The sequence below is a fragment of the Scyliorhinus torazame genome, chromosome 11, assembly GCF_047496885.1.
Source record: "Scyliorhinus torazame isolate Kashiwa2021f chromosome 11, sScyTor2.1, whole genome shotgun sequence".
Classification (NCBI taxonomy): domain Eukaryota; kingdom Metazoa; phylum Chordata; class Chondrichthyes; order Carcharhiniformes; family Scyliorhinidae; genus Scyliorhinus; species Scyliorhinus torazame.
In genome coordinates, this window is record NC_092717.1 from 230,143,752 (window position 1) to 230,160,072 (window position 16,321).

The window sequence follows — 16,321 nt, forward strand, 5'->3', positions numbered from 1 at the left end:
TACTCTACTCTCTATACACATGACTGTGTGGCAGAATTCAGCTCCAACTCCAGCTACAAGTTTGCTGATGACACAACCGTAATGGATTGGATCTCAAACAATGATGAGTCAAGGAGGGCGATAAAGAACCTATTGACATAGTGTAATGACAACAATTTCTCCCTCAATATCAGCAAAACTATGGAGCAGGTCATTGACTTCACCACACACATCCCTGCCTGCATCAATGGTGCTGTGGTGGAGATGGTCGACAGCTCCAAATTCCTAGGTGTGCATTTCATCAACAATCTGTCCTGGTCCACCCACATTGACACTACGACCAAAAAGCACAACAGAGCCTACACCTCCTCAGGAAACTAAGGACATTTGGCATGTCCACATTGACTCTTACCAATTTTTTACAGAAAGCATCCTATCTGGCTGCACCACAGCCTGGCATGGCAATTACTCGGCCCAAGACCGCAAGAAACTAGAGAGCCATGAACACAGCTTAGTCCATCACACCAACCCCCTTCCCATCCATTGGCTCCATTTACACCTCCCGCTGCCTTGGGAAAGCAGGCAACATAATCAAAGACCCCTCCCACCCGGCTTACTCATTCTTCCATCGGGCAGGAGACAGAGGAGTGAGAGAATACACACGAACAGATTCAAAAACAGTTTCTTTCCCGCTGTTACGATTCCTAAATGCCCCTGTTATGGAGTGACCTGATCTCCCCAAGCAGCTTCTCTACATAGTATTACACTCCTGTACGTTTCACCGGATGTCTGTATCTATGCATTTACATTGGTATTTATTGTATGTTTTTCAAGTTTGGAACGATCTGCCTGGACTGTACGCAGAACAAACAATAAATCTAAATTTTAAGTTGCGGGGTGACCACATTAATAATCCTGCTGTCCACGAACCTCTCAGCCTGGCGGACGCACCGCCGTGCCTCCAGCCCAGGGTCAAGCCGTGCCTCCAGCCCAGGGTCAAGCTCCCAAACGCGGCTCTCACGCTGGCCAAACCGCTACTGCACGGAGCGCCGAGGAATTCCCACATACTGCATAGTCCGGAATTTACTGAGAGGACCAAGGATTTAAATGGCGATTGACCAATTGATTAACCCTGAGAAGCAGAGCTGCAGAACAGGGCTGGCAGGCACGGCGGCTCCAAATTACACCTGAGGCGAGGCCGCAAAGCCGGGCCTGATCCTCCCCCCAACTCTTCGAGCGGGGGCACGGTTGTGGCTCACCTGGGTCAGTTGGTTGTGAATGATTTGCTTCAGTTCAGAAGCTTTGTCAGGCGTCAGCGACATGTTGGAGAATATTTTACCGGTACTGTCACCGTGCCCAACACCAACTCCACCCACCGACCGACTGCCAGTCCCTCGCTCCTGATTACAAACCCCACCCCTTGGTGCAACGGCCAACAGGCCCCGCCCACTAACCCCCGTCAATCAGCGCCAAGCCCCGCCCCCACTACCACCATGCCCGCTGCCCGGTTCCCAAAGGGCGCGAAGCTCCGCCCCCATCCACGGTCATCAAGCCCCGCCTCACAGTTACCATCCAATAGTCGTCGTGCTCCGCTCCCAAACGGGCAGCCAACAACCACCAAAGCAGCTGGCCACCAAGCCCCGCCCCCTCGCCAACTGTACCCGAGTCCCGCCCCCTTCACCAGCAGGGGCTAAGCTCCTCCCCATTGCCGTCAATCGCCGCGCCGCAGCTCGAGCGTTTGAAATTCTGGCGCCAGAATCGAGCGGGAATTCACCCACACCCCGCCTGACGTTAAAAAGAATCCCACACCCACACCAAAATCCCCAGCAACCGGCATTGTTCAGTTAAACTTATAAGAAACAGCCGCGGCTGGCTGCTTCGTTTTTGATTTAAAAGTTTGTTTTAAAGAAAGTAAAACGGGCGCGCGCATGCCTCACAATGTCCGACGTTCTATGGAAAAAGTCCCTTCTGTGGTACGTCATTAGAAAGCGTCAAACAGGGGGATGACAGTTGGAGAAGTTGTCAAGGCGGCAGAATGGAGACGATTTTCATTCCGAGTGGGAATTGTTGTGTAAACCTGAAAGGTTACACACTTATCATGGTGGGTAGCTGCATTGAAAATGTGCAGTCTTAGAACATAGAACATAACGCCGCAGTGCAGGTCCTTCGGCCCTCGATGTTGCGCCGACCTGTGAAACCACTCTAAAGCCCATCTACACTATTCCCTTATCGCCCATATGTCTTCATAAAGTGTAGTCGATTCTGGTCAATATTGATATGTTTGTAGTGTAGATTCTGGTGATTAAACGTCAAACTCTCTTCCATTCATTAATTGTTCCAAGTGTTTGTATTGAATTATCTGAAGCATTCTGCATGCAGTCCCTTTATTACAATGAGATTGGATAAGGCTAGAATGGACCAGTTGGGCTGAGATCTTGTGCTGTTGAATTCTATAATGTCGTTCTGTGTAGAACGTGCTAGAAGCACAGGTTTGACTGAAGGTGCTGGGCTTCCCTGCATGCCAGGCTCACCATAGGACGCTGTTGGGGGATGCACCTAAAATGCCTTGTCCTCTTCTTGGATGTACTTGACCTGACTTTCTGGCATCTTCTGTTCTTTCTGATTCCCAACTTCTGAGATATTTTGCTTTTAGGCATTTTCTTCACTCTGAAATTATTATTGCAGGTCTGGGAAGCAAATCCATTGCATGAGGTGCCCTATCTATGATTAGAAAGGACCCAAGGGATGGTAATTTTACCCAGCTGCGTAACCAGGATGGAAAACCTAGGAACAGGAGCAGGACATTCAGCCTGTAGAGCTTGCTTCACCATTCAAAACGAACATACGTGGTCATTCACTTTCATCCTGTTTTCCCACACTATTGACAGATCCCTTTATGTCATTCATATTTGGAAATCTGTCAATCTTGGTTTCAAAAAGGGCAGCACGGTGATGCAGTGGTTAGCATCGCTGCCTCACGGTGCCGAGGTCCCAGGTTTGATCCTGGCTCTGGGTCACTGTCTGTGTGGAGTTTGCACATTCTCCCTGTGTTTGCATGGGTTTAGCCCCCACAACCCAAAGATGTGTAGGGTAGGTGGATTGGCCACACTAAATTGCCCCTTAATTGGAAAAAATGAATTGGGTACTCTAAATTTATTTTTTAAAATCTTGGCTTCAAGCGTGGTAGCACAGTGGTTAGCACCTGCACATCTTTGGGGTTGTGGGGTGTAACCCACGCAGACATGGAGAGAATGTACAAACTCCACAAGGATAGTGATCCAGGGTAGGGATTCAAACCTGGTTCCTCAGCGCTTACCACTGCGCCACATGCCGCCCTAACCGTGGGCAGCACGGTAGCACAGTGGTCATCACTGTTGCTTCACAGCTCCAGGGTCGCAGGTTCGATTCCTGGCTTGGGTCACTGTCTGTGCGGAGTCTGCACGTTCTCCCTGTGCCTGCGTGGGTTTCCTCCGGGTGCTCCGGTTTTCTCCCACAGTCCAAAGATGTGCAGGTTAGGTGGTAATGCCATGGTAAATTGCCATTACTGTCCAAAAAGGTTAGGTGGGGGTTACTGGATTATGGGGATAGAGTGGAGGTGTGGTCTTTCCAGGGGCCGGTGCAGACTTGATGGGCCGAATGGCTCCCTTCTGCACTGTAAATTCTATGATTCTATTCTGTGAAGCATACTGAGCTTCCACAGCCCTCGGAGTAAAAACATTTAGAACATTACAGTGCAGTACAGGCCCTTCGGCCCTCGATGTTGCGCCGACCTGTGAAACCACTCTAAAGCCCCTCTACACTATTCCCTTATCGTTCATATGTCTATCCAATGACCATTTGGATGCCCTTCGTGTTGGCGAGTCCACTACTGTTGCAGGCAGTGCATTCCACGCCCGTACTACTCTCTGAGTAAAGAACCTGCCTCTGACATCTGTCTTATATCTTATCTCCCCTCAATTTAAGGCTATGTCCCCTCGTGCTAGACATCACCATCCGAGGCAAAAGGCTCTCACTGTCCACCCTATCCAATCCTCTGATCACCTTGTATGCCTCAATTAAGTCACCTCTTAACCTTCTTCTCTCCTTATCTCGGTCCTAAGTGGCTTACCCATATTTTGAAATTGTACCCCTGGTTTTAGAATCTCCAACCAGGGGAACCATCTCATCTGCATCTACTCTGTTTATTCTTTTAAATATTTTGTGGGTTTCAATGAGATCATCTGTCATTCGTGACAGGCCCAGTTTTCTCTATCTCTCCCCGTAGGATAGTCCTGCCATCATGCTGGTGCACCTTTGTTGCACCCCATCCCTGGCAGTAATATCCTTCCTAAGGTAGGGGGACCAAATCTACGCACAGTACTTCAGGTGCGATCTAACCAAGGTTACGTACAATTAAAGCAAGACTTTACTCCTATACTCATCCTCTCGCGATAAGGGCTAACATACTATTAGACTTTCTAATTGCTTGCTGTACCTGCATTTTAGCTTTCAATTACCTATTGACCAGCACATCTATGCTTTCTAATCATTTAGCTAAGGGTATTGTGCGCAATGCTCCTGTAGTTTGTCATTTGTGACTTTTTGATAAAAGCAGTTTCTGAGACAAAAACCTGGAATTGCGGGAAGGATAGGCATTGATTTGAGAACTGACCACATTCCGAGACTTTAGAGAGGAAAGAGCGGTCACCTGAAATCTGGTGATAATTGCAAAGACAAGGGCCGAGGCTGGGCATTTTAAAGTGAAGTACATAGAAGCTACAATGTGGACATTTGCTATGTAGCCCAACTAGTTCTTGTTGATGTCAACCTCCACATGAGCAAATAGGTCAACATTAATTTGCTCTCGTCTGATAAAAATATGCAAATTAGCTGCTGTTGTGAAAGAATATTTGATTCCCAAAATGAGAGCTTATTCAATTTTTCAACATTCCTTGAGCACTAAATCTATGTGCAAAATTGTGGATTACTTTCATCCAAATGCTACTGTTTAGTGCTGTGGAATTGCATAACCAGCTGGATGTTTGCGCAGGAGAACACTGCTTCCACAAAGCCTTGCGGTGTAGTAGGCTGCTGCACTGCGTGTCAGCTGTGGCTTTGTGGTAAGACTCTCTCCTCTGAGTCGCAAGATTCTGGATCCAAGTCCCACTTCATGGCTTGAGCACAAAAATCTAGGCTGACCCCCAGTACAGCTTGAGAGATTGCTGCACTGCCAGAGGTGCCGCCTTTCAGATGAGACGTTACACCAGAGCTTTGTCCATACACTGGTGGACCTAAAAGATCCCGTGACACTATTTTGAGGGAGAACAGGAGATTTACCACTTGGGTCTTGACCAATATTTATTCCTCAAATATCAAAGAAACAGATTATCTGGTCATTATCACATTGATGTTAATTGCTGTTTGCTGTGCACAAATTGGCTGTTGTGTTTCGTGCATTACAACAGTGACTACATTTTCAAAAATACTTTATTGGCTGTAAAGCATTTAAGACATCTGGTAATTGTGAAAAGTGTTAGCCCCATCCATGGATTAATATAGAGATACCTTCTTAACATTCTGAACTATTGTAACACCATGCCTGTTGTGTAGGGAGAAGTAAAAAATGGGTTAGAGTGGTGGGATACAGTTTGACATGAGGTATCTTCCGACAAAGTGTGTTCCAATATCAAGTCTACAATTGTGGATGAAAATGATGGGAACAAAGCATTGGGTGGTGGCATTTGGATGTGCGATGTTTTGTATTCTAATAAATGAAAAATAAGGTGGTAAGTCAAAGGCTTTATTGCTGCTATTGTCATGTGAAAGCACCTTTAAGAAATGGGTGTTTGTTATAGAATAACTGTAGTGGGTGTACCTTTAAGAAATGGGTGTTTATTACTGCAGTGATGTCACAGTGTGGGTGGAGCTGGGCTGTCTGTCAGCTTTTAGTTTCATTTTGAGAAAAGCTTGGGTGTGTGTATTTTTGGTTTTGTTTCAGTGTTGGAGCTGCAGTCAGCCACAAGAATGTGTAATGTTGTTCTCTCTTCCATGTAAAGACTATCTCTTGATCATTAGGTGAATTCAGAGTTATAACTGTTCTCAGTGGTGAATTTAAACCTGATGTGCCTCTGTTAAAAGTTTTTTTTAAAGTCCTATGGATGTTAAAAGGAAAGTAAGGATTACTTAGTGTTGTATTCTTTAGGGGTTGTATTTGAATTAATGGTTGCTAAGATGTTCATTGTATGTTTTAAAAAGTTTAACTTGAGTTCATTGAATGAAAGTTTATTTATTGAATTGGCTTAGTGAACTTAAAGACAGTGAGGGGTGAGCATATTGTGGTTGCTTTTCAGGTGTGGTATTCCAGTTTTAAGTGGGGAGTGTATTGTGGACAATGGCTCTTTAAGAGGCTCTGAAGTTTTTCGGGGTGGAGACGGTCACGTGCAGTACCTTACGGACAGAGACTAAAAGCAGACTGTTAGATTTGGCAAAAACATTGCAGTTATCGTTACCTGACAAAATGCGAAAAGATGAGGTAATTATGGCGGTGGCTAAGCATTTAAAGTTGCCTGAGATAGTTTGACTCATTGGAAATGGCAAAAATTCAGTTACAAATTAAATAAATGGAAATGAGAAAGAATTAAAGCAGCTTGAATACGAAAGAGAGCGGGAGGAAAAAGAAAGAGAGAGTGGAAAGAGATAGAGAGGACAAAGAAAAGAGAGAGAAGAAAGGAGAACAGAAAGAATAGCCCTAGCAGAACAAAAAGAAAGAGAAAGGGAGATACAGATCAGGGAAAAAGAGAAAGAGTTTGGACTTCAGAGAATGGCCATGAAATATGACAGTCAGTTAAAATTGGCAGACACCGTAAAGGGAAACGTACAGTTGGATGATGGTGATGAGGATAGCGAGAAAGAGCGTCATAGTCGAAGGCTTGATGGGGATCTATTTAAATATGTCCAAGCATTGCCAAGGTTTGATAAGGAGGTAGAAGCCTTTTTCATTTCATTTGAGAAGGTAGCTAAACAAATGAAATGGTCACAGGACATGTGGGTATTACTGATTCAAACAAAGCTGGTAGGTAGGGCTAGTGAAGTGTTTGCATCACTACCGGAGGAGGTATCTGGGACGTATTGGTGCATATGACTGAAATGAAATGAAAATCGCTTATTGTCACGAGTAGGCTTCAAATGAAGTTACTGTGAAAAGCCCCTAGTCGCCACATTCCGGCACCTGTTCGGGGAGGCTGTTACGGGAATCGAACCGTGCTGCTGGCCTGCTTTGGTCTGCTTACAAAGCCAGAGATTTAGCCCTGTGCTAAACAGCCCCTTCTAGTGCCTGAAGCCGACAGACAAAGGTTTAGAAATTTAAGGAAAGAATTTGGTCAAACATACATGGAGTTTGAAAAGCTCAAACAGAGTAATTTTGATAGGTGGATAAGGGCTTTGAAAATAGACCAAACGTATGAATCGCTCAGAGAAATTATGCTTTTGGAGGAGTTTAAAAATTAAATTCCTGATGTAGTGAGAACTCGATGTGGAAGAGCAGAGGGTTAAAACTGCGAGATTAGCAGCAGAAATGGCAGATGATTATGAATTAGTTCATAAATCAAAGCTTGGTTTCCGACATCAGTTTCAGCCTGTGAAGGATAGAAACTGGGGACATGAGAAATACTCAAGTGGTAAAGGTAAAGGTGATCTGATGGGAGATAATAAGGGGAGTGTACCTCAGACTAAAAAAGAAATCCAGGAGGGTGGAAGAGACATGAAAAGTTTCAAATATTTTCACTGTAATAAACTAGGCCATGTAAAGTCACAGTGTTGGTGGTTTAAGAAAAGCACTGGGAAGGCTGATGTGGTAAAACAGGATAAGACAGTGGGGTTTGTTAAAGTGGTAAAGGAAAGCCCAAGTGAAGCGAAGGAGGTGCAAAAGATTGTATAGCTGATCAAGAGGTGATTGATAAAAAGGTTCCAGATCTCTTTAAAGAATTTACTTGTGTGGGTAATGTTTACTTGTGTATCAGGAGGAGCAGGTAAAGAATGTTAAGAGATACGGGAGCTAGTCAATGTTTAATGGTAAGAGATGAGGAGTATTGTAGTTTGGGAAGAATATTGCCAGAAAAGGTGGTAATTTGTGAAATTCAGGGTGAGAGGAGCAGTGTTCAATTATATAAGGTAAGGTTGGAAAGTCCAGTGAAGAGTGAAATGGTAGTAGGAGTAGTAGAGAAACTATCTTGTCCAGGAATACAGTTTATCTTGTGTTATGGGCCAGGGTTTATCCTAAAGTGTATCATGGAGTTCACCTGACCCACAACTTTTAATAGATTGTGGTATGGGGAGCACACTGCCCACTCTACAGGTGTGGTACAGCAGAAGTGGAAAAGTATTTTTTAAAGCAAAACAATGTTTATTCTGTGAACTTAAGTTAACCTTTTTAAAACATACAGTGAACATCTTGGCAACCATTAATTCAAGTACAACCCCCAAAGACTACAACACTAAGTAATCCTTTAAGCTTTCCTTTTAACATCCATAAGATTGAAAAAAGTCTTTAAACAGAAACACATCAGGTTAAAGTCAGTACTGAGAGTAGTTATTAGTTTTAAATCGCCAAAGGATCGATTTACAGTTTTTAGATTACAGAGAGAGAGACTCCTACATCTTCTGGCTGTGACTGCAGCTATCCAGCTCTGAAAACGAAACTAAAACACACCCTGCAGCAAGCAACCTAAAACGAAAGTAAAAAGCTGACAGGCAACCCAGCTCCACCCACACTCTAACATCACTGCAGTAATAAACACCTATTTCTTAAAGGTACTCTCACTACAGATATTTATATACACACCCATTTATAAACATCCATTTCTTAAAGGTACTCTCACATGACACTTGGGTAATGATATAGCTGGATCATAGGTGGGAGTGATGACTACTGTGGTTGATAAGCCAGTGGAAAATGAGACAACTGAAGTGTTGAAGGACAAATATCCTGTGATCTTTCCGGATTGTGTAGTAACAAGGTCACCAAGTCACAGGTTAAGACGAGGAGAACTCAAAGAGTGAAGATGAAGTTGAAGTGCAATTATCAGAAACGATTTTTGCTCAGGTGATTGAAAAAGAACAAGAACAGGTGGAGATGAGGCGGATATCTTTAGTTCAGGAAAATCGGCAGAGTTCCGACAAAAAGATGTAGAAATAAAACGGGTGGATCAGAAAGCATATAAGGAAGAGGAATCTGAGTGTATACCAGAGTGTTATTCCTGTAAAAGTGATGTCTTGATGAGAAAATGGAGACCTTTACATATGCAGGCGGATGAAAAGTGGGCAGAAATTCATCAAATAGTATTGCCGGTAGGGTATAGAAAGGAGGTGTTGTGAGTAGCAGATGAGGTACCAGTGGGAGGTCATTTGGGAATAAGGAAAACTCAAGCTAAAATCCAAAAACATTTTTATTGGCCTGGACTACATAAAGATGTAGTTAAATTTTGCCGATCATGTCACACATGTCAAGTGATAGGGAAACCTCAAGCAGTGATAAAACCAGCGCCCTTAATACCCATTCCAGCATTTGAGGAACCTTTTACAAGTGTCCTAATTGATTGCGTAGGACCGCTTCCTAAAACGAAAAGTGGGAATCAATATCTTTTGACGATAATGGATGTGTCTACTAGGTTTCCAGAGGCCATTCCAGTACGTAATATTACAGCTAAAAAGATTGTGATTGTGGAGGAGTTACTTAAATTCTTTACTAGATATGGACTACCCACAGAAATACAATCGGATCAAGGATCAAATTTTACCTCCAGGTTATTCAAAGAAGTTATGGATAGCTTAGCAATAAAACAATTTAAATCAACTGCGTACCATCCAGAATCGCAGGGAACATTAGAAAGGTGGCATCAGACATTAAAGACAATGTTGAGGGCGTATTGTCAAGATTATCCAGAGGATTGGGATAAAGGAATTCCAATTTTTGGTCATGAGGTAAGAGGGCCACTTAAATTGATTAAGGAAAAATTGTTGAGTGAGAAATCAGAAATTACATTCTTGGATTACGTGTCAAATTTTAGGGAACGATTAAATAGAGCAGGTGAATTGGCTAGACAACATTTAAAAGTTGCGCAAAATGTGATGAAACGGGTAGCGGACAAGAAATCCAAAGTCCGTAGTTTTGCCAGTGGAGGTGAGAGTTTTAGTGTTGTTACCAGTGGTAGGTGAGCCTTTAAAAGCAAGGTTTTGTGGACCTTATCAGATTGAAAGGAAATTGAGTGAGGTGAATTATGTGGTAAAAACACCAGATAGAAGACCGAGTGTGTAATGTGAATATGCTGAAAAGGCACTTTGAAAGGGAAGGAGAGAAAAAGGAGGAGGTTTTAATGATTCTAACTCAAAAGTGACAAACCAAATCCAGATGACTCAATTTGCCATACCTCAAATTAAATCGAAAAATTAGGATGTTCTTAAAAATTGGGATAAATTGTTGAGTTACCTCCCAGAGGACAAACGGACTGACCTGAAAGAGTAATTGATATCACATGGGCAAGTTTGTGGAGATAAATTGGGAAGTACTAAAATGGATATACATGAAATGAAAAGCGCAAATTGTCACAAGTAGGCTTCAAAATGAAGTTACTTTGAAAAGCCCCTAGTCGCCATATTCCGGCGCCTGTTCAGGGAGCCTAGTACAGGAATTGAACCGTGCTGCTGGCCTGCCTTGGTCTGCTTTAAAAGCCAGCTCTTTAGCCCTGTGCTAAACCAGCCCCTATAATGTAGGTGTGGGAAATGCTGTTCAATCAAACAACATCCATATAGACTTAACCCTTTAAAATTGGCACAGGTTAATAAAGAGATTGAGAGTATGCTTAAAAATGGCATAATTGAAGTAGGTCGCAGCCAATGGAGCTCACCCATAGTGATGGTACCTAAACCGGACGGTACCCAATGGCTGTGTGTGGACTACAGAAAGGTTAATGCAGTTACAAGAATGGACTCTTATCCTATTCCACGTTTGGAAGATTGCTTTGAGAAAGTGGGACAATCATCTTTTATTTCCAAACTGGATTTACTTAAAGGTTACTGGCAGGTACCTTTATCCGAAAGGGCAAAGGAGATTTCAGCTTTGTGACTCCCAGATGGTATATACCAATTCAAAGTTATGATATTTGGCATGAAAAACGGCCCAGCCACATTTCAACGGTTAACTAACAAAGTTGTTTCAGGATTACCCAATTGTGCGGTATACATCGACGATCATGTAATTTTCAGCCAGACATGGAAAGAACATTTAAAACATCTGATGGAGTTATTCGATCGACTTCAGGAGGCGGGTTTGATGATAAACCTAGCCAAAAGTGAATTTGGAAAAGCCCAAGTCACTTTCCTTGGCCATATAATCGGACTGGGTCGAATGGTCTCACTGGATGTGAAACAAAAAGTTATTGGGGGGTTTCCACTACCCTCGACACGAAGGGATTTCTTGGCATGAGTGGATTTGATCGAACATTTGTGCAATATTTTTGTGGCGTAGTTGCTCCACTGATGGACTTGCTGAAGAAACGTCGAAAATATCAGTGGACAGCGGCGTTTCAACAGGCATTTGACTGCCTGAAAGCTGTGATAACCAATGCTCCTGTGTTGGAGAATTACAAGGGACTCTGTGATCAGATTGAACCAAAGTATCTGACTTTAAAGAGTCATGCCGAGGCGTAGAGAAATGGATGGATCATGCAGAGACCTTCTTGTTCAAAGAGACTGTCAATTAAGAGGGATTCCAGGTGGAGGAAGAAGAACAAAAAAAAGGACTATATTATTATACTTGTTTGCGTGTGTTCTTTTTTGAAACGTAAAGTATATTTACTGTATGCATTTCTTAAAGGATAGTGAAAAGGTGAAAAATGAAACCCATCTTGAAGTTGATGGGGTTTTTTTTTTCTCGGGGGGGGGGTCATGTGAGAGTACCTTTAAGAAATGGGTGTTTTTTGTAGAATAACTAGTGGGTGTACCTTTAGAAATGGGTGTTTATTATTGCAGTGATGTCAAGAGTGTGGGCTGTCTGTCAGCTTTAAGTTTCACTTTGAGAAAAGCTTGGGTGTGTCTGTATTTTCTTGGTTTTGTTTCAGTGTTGGAGCTGCAGTCAGCCACAGAATGTGTAATGTTGTTCTCTCTGCCATGTACCTTCTGCTATGTAAAGACTATCTCTTGATCATTTGGTGAATTCAGTTATAACTGTTCTCAGTAGTGAATTTAAACCTGATGTGCTTCTGTTAAAAGTTTTTAAAAAAAGTCTTATTGATGTTAAAAGGAAAGTAAGGATTACTTAGTGTTGTATTCTTTGGGGGTTGTATTTAAATTAATAGTTGCTAAGATGTTCACTATGTTTTAAAAAGGTTAACTTGAGTTCATAGAATAAACATTGTTTTACATTAAAAAACACTTCAATTTCTGCTGTACCACACCTGTAGTGTGCCTCCCCATACCACAATCTATTAAAAGTTGTGGGTCAGGTGAACCAAATGATACACTTTGGGGTTCTCTAAACCCTGGCCCATAACACTATCTTTGCATGCACTGCTGCATTAGCAGAGACCGGTATATTGGCCACCTGTCTCATAATGACTCTGGCGATTGTTGTGAATGGGACGGATGGGGTAAGGGGTAATTACAAAATCAGGAATGCACTTTTTTTCTGTGGTCCCACAATGGATCAGTTTGATTGCGAGTCAGAATGTGGTCAAATTGTCATTTTCAATTATCTGATGTTTTTGCTGTTCCAGCCAGTTGTGTCTGTGGGCAATGTTGGTCAGCTAACGGTGGACCTGATCATTTCTACACTCACTTTGCCCCGGGTTGGTTATATCCACAGTGACTGCCTCCTTCCAGTGGTAGGAAACAATCCATACGCGACAACTTCCGAGAATTCAGCGGAAATATGCATCTGCTCTGAGGGTGAGTGAGAGGAGAATGAGGGTGAAGAACTCTGACATGTTATAAATATGTAGGAATTTAAATTTAATAGTGTTTTTATGTGGAAAATTTTCAAAAATCCTTTGATTGGAACTGTGTCAAAAGGATTGGAAAACTGTCAGTGTGGTACCCTTGTTCAAAATGGGGAAGGCTGCAAAATGCATGAAATTACAGACCATTTAGTCTAACTTCAGTTATTGGAAAAATATTAGAATCGATTATCAAGGAGAGAATAGCAGTGCATTTGAAAAATCAGAATCTAATGAAGTAGAGTCAGCATGGTTTCATGAAGAGGAAATCATGTCTGACAAATGTACTTGTTATTAGCTAGAGTAGATAGAGGTGAACCAGTTGATGTATATTTGGTATTTCAAAAGGCATTTGATAAGGTGCTACACAAAAAGCTACTATGCAAGATAGCTCATGATGTTGGAGGTAATATTCTGGCATGGATTGAGGCTAGCTAACAGGAAGCAGCGAGTATCGATAAGGGGGTCTTTCTCAGGGTGGAGGGAAATAACCGATGGAGTGCCACAGGGATCAGTGCTGGGACCGCAGCTCTATATTAATGATTTGTAGGTAGGAATAGACTACTGTGATCAAACGTGCGGATTATACAAAGGTGGGAGGGGGAAGGGGAAGGCATACTGTAAGGATGTAAATAGTTTATAGAGAGAGAATATATTGACGGGTAGAAAATGAGCAAATGGAATTCAGTGTGGGAAAATGTGAGATTGTTCATTTTGGAAGAAAAAATGAAAAGGATTATTAAAATGGGGAGAGACTGCAGAAAGCTGTGGCAGAAATAGACTTTGGGTCCTTGTTCATGAAACTCAGGAAGTTAGTGTAGAGGTGCAGTAGGTAATACTGTTTATTATTAAGGGGGCTGGAGTATAAAGTAGAGGTATTTTTGGGCAGCACGGTAGCACAGTGAATAGCATTGTGGCTTCACTGCGCCAGGGTTCCAGGTTCGATTCCCCACTGGGTCACTGTCTGTGCGGAGTCTGCACGTCTCCCCTTGTCTGCGTGGGTTTCCTCCCACAGTCCAAAGACGTGTGGATTAGGCGGTTTGGCCATCCTAAATTGCCCTGAAAAGGCTTAGGAGGGGTTATTGGATTATAGCGATAGGGTGGAACTGAGGGCTTAAGTGGGTCGGTGCAGACTCGATGGGCCGAATGGCCTTCTGCACTGTATGTTCTATGTTCTATATATTGCTACAACGGTACAAGGTACAAGTGAGGCCACATTTAGAATACTGTGGATGGTTTTGGTTCCCTTATTTAAGAAAAGATACCATGAACCCAGCATGTATTTAATTTCTCCACATACAAAAATTCCGATGGTCCCCCAGCCACACCGAGGCACTGAACGGAGAAGCTGACCTCCACTCCAGCAGAACCTGCCTGTGAGCGATCAGCGCGGCGAAGGTCAAAACATCTGCCCTGCCACCTCGAATATGGCCTCTAGGGGACCCAGCTCCCTGCTTAAGATCGCGGACATGGTGCTGAAGAAAGAGCCCTAAAAGTTTTGCTAGTTTAGAACACTCCCGTTCTGGTGTGGGAGGGGGCCCAGCGAATAAAGCACATACGTTCTGTATGTGCGTGATTCGCTGGGCCCCCTCCCACACCGCTCGCACTTATCCCCTGCTCCTTCAAATACCCGACTCATCCTTGCCCTCGTTAAGCATGCCCGATGCACCACCTTCAATTGTGTCAGCCCGAATCTTGCAAACAACGGTAGCACAGTGGTTAGCACTGTAGCTTCACAGTGCCAAGGTCCCAGGTTCGATTCCCAACTTGGGTCACTGTCTGCGGAGTTGGCACATTCTCCCCGAGACTGAGTGGATTTCCTCCTGGTGCTCCGGTTTCCTCCCACTTTTCCTGAAAGACGTGCTGTTAGGTAATTTGGACATTCTGAATTCTCTCTCTGTACCCGAACAAGTGCCAGATGTGGCGACTAGGCGCTATTCACACTAACTTCATTGCAATGTAAGCCTACTTGCGACAATAAAGATTATTATTATTATTGTAGCATTCATCCTCCAAGGCTTCACACCACACCCCATGACAATGGGAGACTATCTCATCTCGATAGATCTGCTCATTAAGCTTGTAAAATTTAGCTGAAATGCAAGTTCGTCAGCAGGAACGGTAACTCCCCAAATTAGTTCCCCTCCCCGATGGGCTGCCCGGAAAACATTCACTTTTGTCCCAATTCCGATTTATACCCAGAAAAAGCTCCGAACAACTTTATTATCCCCATTATGTCCCCTGTTGTCGGGACAGGTTGTCGGCATACAGAGGCATCCTATGCTTCCCCCTCCATTTGTTCCAGCTCTTCAAGGCGATGGCCAAAGGCTCAATCGCTAACGCGAATAGGAGAGGGGAAATAGTGCACCCCTGCCTCGTTCCCATATGCAGTAGGATGTAACCCAAGCTTATGTTATTTGTCCTGACACTACCCTTTGGCTATTGATGCAACAAATTAACCCACGGAACAAACTTCGGCCCTATCCTGAATCACTTCAGCACCGAAACAGATATCTCCACTCCTCCACCCTATCACCGCAAACAGATATCTCCACTCCGCCACCCTATCAAAGACCTTCTCTGAATTGAGCGCCACATTCACTTCCTCCGGATCCCCCTCTGTCTGAGACAACACCACGTTCAACAGACACTGCGTATTGGAAGACAATCGCCCTTCACAAAGACCCTTCACAAATCCTGTCTGATCTTCCCTAATGACCTGCGGGAGACACCCCTCTAATTTGAGCACTAACACCTTCGCTAAAATCTTTGCATCCACATTCAATAACAGAATTGATTGGTATGACCCACATTCCACCGTGTCCCTATTCTTCTTCAAAGGAATGAAATGGAGACCTGACTCATCATTTCTGGGAGCACTCCCCAAACCACGACTCCTCAAATGTTTTGCCGGCGAACCTTTTATAAAACTCTACTGGCAACACATCCCCCCCCCCCCCCCCCACCTTTCCTGCTCCTCCTGTTCCATCCTTGGACACTCCAACCTCTCCGAAAAATCAACTATATCCGAATCATCCTCTGGAGTTTCCGAGTTGTACAGCTTTTTGTAAAACGCATCAGACACACTATTCACCTTCCCTGGGGTTGAAACCAACTCACTGGAGCACGGTTGGAAATTGCAATCGAAGAGTACTCCGCTTTCCTTAATCCTGGCAGCAGAGCCCTCTTCATTCTAAAAAAAAAGATTCCCATCACCATCACATACCTCCCCCCTGATCTTCCACCACCCTCCCTATGTTATCAGAACTACCACACACGCAATGGAATACTTACCCACCCTTTATTATAATAATAACAATAATATTTATTGTTACAAGTAGGCTTACATTAACACTGCAATGAAGTTACTGCGAAAA

The 16,321-nt window shown here is 43.6% G+C and overlaps 2 protein-coding genes across 3 annotated transcripts in view; one reads left to right on the plus strand and one right to left on the minus strand.

Moving 5' to 3' along the window:
* cep76 (centrosomal protein 76) overlaps positions 1 to 1,379 on the minus strand; it is a 53,048-nt gene extending 51,669 nt beyond the window's left edge. Inside the window, exon 1 of one of the 2 annotated variants that reach the window (XM_072468417.1) lies at positions 1,239 to 1,379. In XM_072468417.1, coding sequence (XP_072324518.1) covers positions 1,239 to 1,301 — 63 coding nt within the window. In that variant the 5' untranslated portion in view covers positions 1,302 to 1,379. The remainder of the gene's footprint in view (positions 1 to 1,238) is intronic. The other variant, XM_072468418.1, reaches the window with a different exon arrangement.
* Positions 1,380 to 1,925: 546 nt separating this feature from the next.
* psmg2 (proteasome (prosome, macropain) assembly chaperone 2) overlaps positions 1,926 to 16,321 on the plus strand; it is a 43,611-nt gene continuing 29,215 nt past the window's right edge. The window contains exons 1-2 of the mRNA XM_072468420.1: positions 1,926 to 2,080; positions 12,726 to 12,897. Coding sequence (XP_072324521.1) covers positions 2,015 to 2,080; positions 12,726 to 12,897 — 238 coding nt within the window. The 5' untranslated portion in view covers positions 1,926 to 2,014. The remainder of the gene's footprint in view (positions 2,081 to 12,725; positions 12,898 to 16,321) is intronic.